The sequence below is a fragment of the Penaeus chinensis genome, chromosome 37, assembly GCF_019202785.1.
Source record: "Penaeus chinensis breed Huanghai No. 1 chromosome 37, ASM1920278v2, whole genome shotgun sequence".
Classification (NCBI taxonomy): Eukaryota; Metazoa; Arthropoda; class Malacostraca; order Decapoda; family Penaeidae; genus Penaeus; species Penaeus chinensis.
In genome coordinates this window covers 11,183,888-11,188,887 of record NC_061855.1, presented here as the reverse complement: position 1 = coordinate 11,188,887, position 5,000 = coordinate 11,183,888, and the positions used below count along the sequence as shown (strand labels likewise).

The following is a 5,000-nucleotide window of genomic DNA, read 5'->3' as shown; positions in this document are numbered from 1 at the left end:
GTTATTAGTATGTTTATATACAAGAAAACACGTGCTTTGTTATTGGCCCACAACTCGCTCGTGCAGTAGCAAGTGTTGGAATGCTGCTGGTCGATTGGCAGATGCGATGTGCGAAAAAGTTACTCTTTTCAGTCATGTAAATATCGGAAGTATCCCTACAGCAAGGGCATTGCATTTCAATAATCGTCGATTTAATGTCAGTCTTACTATTTTACTCTTTTATGTTTTCCTTTCATTTTGTATACATTAGAGCAAAGACCTCCACCAAGCAAGAGGACAGGCATGCAGAAGGTTAGTGGTTCTTGGAGTTAACAGTTGAGCAACGAGTAGTACCCTTCTTGTGCTTTAGGGCTTGGCTGTGGTTAGCGTTTGTGTTAAGGCACTTTCATACACACTGTCCAAAGAAGAGTTTTTGTTGCAAACTTTTCAAGTTTTGTCAAAGCTGCGTTTACATTGGAGTGTATGAAAATAAAAAGAGAAATACCCAGAGTATAGACAGCATCTTTTACTGTTAAGTTACAGTATTTGAAAGCTGCGCGTCCTATGGTTAGATAAATTAATTTTGCTCCAATTTTGTGCAGCTTTTAATGCGAACAGAAACTTCGCAGTTTTAACGAAAACTCGACTTTCTTTCGATTTCCTCCTCCTGACTCTTGGCTCAGTACCTGCTTCGGCAGTCTGCTCTCCCTGGGGGCGAGAGGGCCTCTCTGGCCTCGACGGACGCTGAGGGCGCGCCGGCGGCCGCGGGCGGGTCGGCCGCGCAGGCTCCTCGGGCGTCTGCGGTTCCTGGGGCTCTTTGGCTGCGGGCTCAGCGGGTTCTTTGGGCGTTATTGGCTGCTCGGGCACGGCGGGGTCCTCAGGGGGGCCGGGCGCCGGCGACGGTGGGGCTTCGGGTTGCTGGCGGTCCTCGGCCGGCGCTTGGGCTTCCGGGCCGGTGGTTTCATCTGGCACCAAAGATGTGTCTGGAATTACTGGTTCGTCCGGGGTTACGGGCTTTTCTGGCGCCGAGGGCTCAGCGGGGGCCGCTGGATCTTCTGGAACCGCGGGTTGCTCTGGGACATTGGGTTCACTTGGAACCGCGGGTTGCTCTGGGACAATGGGTTCACTTGGAACCGCGGGTTGCTCTGGGACAATTGATTCATCTGGGACAATGGGTTCATCTGGAACCGCGGGTTCCTCTGGGGTAGTGGGATTGGCTGGAACCGCGGGTTGCTCTGGGGGAGGGGGTTCATCTGGAACCGCGGGTTCCTCTGGGACAGTGGGATCGGCTGGGACCGCGGGTTCCTCTGGGGCAGTGGGCTCTTCTGGAACTGCGGGGTCTTCAGGGTTCACAGTTTCCTCTGGGGCCAAAGTTTCACCTGGGACCAAGGGTTCCGCGGGGGCCGCAGGGTCAGGGGGCGCCGGTGCGTCTGGGGCCGCGGCCTCATCTGCTGCAGTGGGTTCTACTTTACTACAGTCTCGCAAAAGTGAGTGTAACCACACCAAGAATACCTTGTTTTCCTTTGTCATTTCCATGGGCAGTCTTTCCGTGGTTTGAGTGTCAGATAGAGGAAAAAAGTGGAAGTGAAGAGATGAATGAACTTTTTCAATGCAAAATGTTACATGCTTGTTTAATGTATAGGATTTTTTCTCGGAGAATGTGGGAGAAAAAAGAGAGACAGATATCTCCCATGCGGCATCCATCAGAAACTTGAAAGGACGAAGTAATGAAAATCCCTCCTGGGTGTGAGAGCTGGATGCTTGGCCAGATATAGAAGGAAAAGGCAAGGGCTATCCCAAGACATGTAGAGGCATCACTGCTGTGGTCGGGAGATGTGGGCTATCATGTGCAGAAACGATCTTTCTTGTAATTTGTAAATGAATGTTGGTTTGCTTCGTGTATATTTTCCGGAAATAATCTCTCATAGCAACTGTTATCGAGTCTGAAATTTGTCTTATATAGTGTATAAACAACGAGTTACAGTTTAATCGATGCATTAAGCATTTAATCATCTCATCTCTAAACCTGAAATAATAAGAAGCAAAATAAATAATAGCTCTGTATAATGTCTTTTTATCAACGAAAAATCAGTCTTTATTAATTTACGGAAAATAACTTGAAAATGATGAAGTATTGACTTACACAACTTTCTTCTCTTTATGACTATTTACGTATATCTGCAGATGCAACAGAAGAGGCCATTTAATAATAAGTAAATAAAGATTCAAGCATAACATGGTGCAGAAATGCTGAATAGGCTGGTAGTGAATGTTAAGCATAATAATCTTGCTGCTGCTTCCTCGTAAAAGTCATTCTGACAGTGCAACTCGTGTGCTTTCTCTGAGCCCACCATGACTCCGAATGAATCCCGAGAAAGTCAAGTAAAAGTGCGACTCGTACTGATTTACATTTTTATTTCTTATTTATTAATTAGATTTATAGACAAAACGCGGATTACTATACCTCCTTTCACTACAGTACCAACCCAAAGGAAAAAGAAGAGGTAAGGAAAAGAGAAAGGAAAAAACTGACTGACTTTGAGGACCAGTACCTGGGTTTGTTGCTGGCTCCTCTTGACGTTTTTCTCGGACCAACACCTGGTCCTCGAGAGCCGCTGGACTGTGCGGCGCAGGCGCTTCTCTCTGTAAAGAAAGGAAAATATGTTCTGACTCTGAGCCACAATGCTTCTTTTGTGTTGGGGTCCGTATATACAAGTATGTGAATAAATGGGTATGTAAACAATAAGCAAATGAATAGGTAAATAGATATATATAGGGAAATTATAAATGTGAAAAACAGAGAAAACTAAATAGAAATAGAAATATTACATAATTTTCCAGTGGTCATTTTTTTCATGACAAGTCGCATCACACTCAAGCAAAAAGGGAAAATAAAAACCCCGTACCCTGTTCGCAAGTAAAGTGAGCGAAGATATTAAATCTTGATCGTGGTCTCCAAACGTCATTACAATGGGGAGAATAACTTCGAAAAAACTAAAAACACACAAGCAGTTACATCATGCGATCGGTTACAAAGGCCTTGTAATTTAGCCTAGGGTCATCCGGAAGCCAGCTTAATTACAGAGCGAGAAATTGGGCTTGTTTTCCGTTACAAAGGGCACCGGTGCGTGTCCCGGCGAGTGTGTATGTCCCTCCCACAGCCCGTTCGGCGATCAGCTGGTAAAGCGAGCTGGAACGGCGGCCGCGAGCGAGGCTGCTGTGGCACTGGCCCTCGGCCGCTCCTGTGGGCAGCGCGCGCGAGGGAAATTGCAAGTGAAAGAGAGCGTGTCTAAAGAAAGACCAGCTCATTGTTTGTTAAAAGGAAATGCTACTTCAATATGTATAAATATAAAAGCGTATACATACTTGTACACACACACACACACACACACACACACACACACACACACACACACACACACACACACACACACACACACACACACACAAACATACACACACACACACACACACACACACACACACACACACACACACACACTAATCAAGATTATAACAAGATAAAAGGTGAAATACGAAATCTACTCAAGACATCAAAAGAGCAGAATGCCAATGATCATCAGTCCCTCACGCATGTGGCTGATTATGAGCCTAAGTAGGGCAGGATGAACGATCAATCGCCTTGTAGCCTGTCATGGAAAAGGTCTTACTGTGCCTCCTCAGGACACGGTAATTGCCCCCCTCTCGTTCCCCTCATTTTCTCTCCACTCCTTTCTCTCTCCCTCTCTCCCTCTCTCTCCACCTCTTGCTCTTTCCTCGCAAACCCTCTCTCACCCCTTCCTTCACTTTTCTTTATTTCTCTCTCCTCTTGTTCCTCATCCCTCTCCCTCCCCCGTCTTTCCCTTTCCCCATTCCTCCCCTTCCCTTTCCCCTCTTCCCCTTTTAATGGTCATTCTCTAGTGATATATACGACATATATGGATACCCCTCTATAGGTCTACAGCTAATCAATGCCTGACGAGGAGAATTTAGGACGCTGTAAATATCTCATGATCTTACTCATGACTAAGGAGAGTGGTTGGAGGAAGGGGGTATGGGAGGGGGAGGGGGGTCGAGGTCCTCCAGGCCCCTGGCTCAGGGTCGACCGGACTTTCTGTCTCCGTTTCTCTTTATGTCTCTTTTTGTTCCCTCGACTCGCTCTCTCTTTTTGGAAGGATTGTAAAGATAATACAAACATAATATATATGTATGTATGTATATATCAGCCTATATGGCTGATATATATATATACATACATATATATGTATATATATATACATATATATATACACACACATAGAAATATATATATATATATATATATAATATATATATATATATATATATAATATATAAATATATATATATATATGTGTGTGAGTGTGTGTGTGTGTGTGTGTGTGTGTGTGTGTGTGTGTATGTGTGTGTGTGTAAGTGTATGTATGTGTGTGTGTGTGTGCTTTTTATGCATGTATGTGTATGTGTGTGTGTGTGTGTGTGTGTGTGTGTGTGTGTGTGTGTGTGTGTGTGTGTGTGTGTGTACATACATACTTATATGTATGGTATATATATATACATATATATATATATGAAAATACAGATAGCTAGATAGATTGGTAGATAGATAGATAGATTGGTAGATAGATAAATATGTAGATATATGTATACACACACATATATATATGTATATATACATAAATAAATACAATATATATACATATATATATACACATATATATATATATATATATATATATGTGTGTGTGTGTGTGTGTGTGTGTGTGTGTGTGTATGTGTGTGTGTGTGTATGTGTGTGTGTGTGTGTATTTAAATACATATATAAAAGAATATCTACACCTGTCTATAACTAAATCTATATCTATATATTTGTAGGTATATACTCATACATATATATTTGTATATATAGGTATGTATATATATATATATATACACACATCTATCCTTAAAATCGGGACACTATCACTTTCACGAAAAAAAACACCTCGAGATGTCTGTTGCTT

At 43.1% G+C, this 5,000-nt stretch overlaps 1 protein-coding gene across 1 annotated transcript in view; it reads right to left on the bottom strand.

Moving 5' to 3' along the window:
• The window catches only part of LOC125045662 (MAM and LDL-receptor class A domain-containing protein 1-like), a 49,983-nt gene that overhangs the window by 18,408 nt on the left and 26,575 nt on the right, over window positions 1-5,000 (bottom strand). The window contains 2 exon segments of the mRNA XM_047643079.1: window positions 666-1,427; window positions 2,532-2,622. Coding sequence (XP_047499035.1) covers window positions 666-1,427; window positions 2,532-2,622 — 853 coding nt within the window.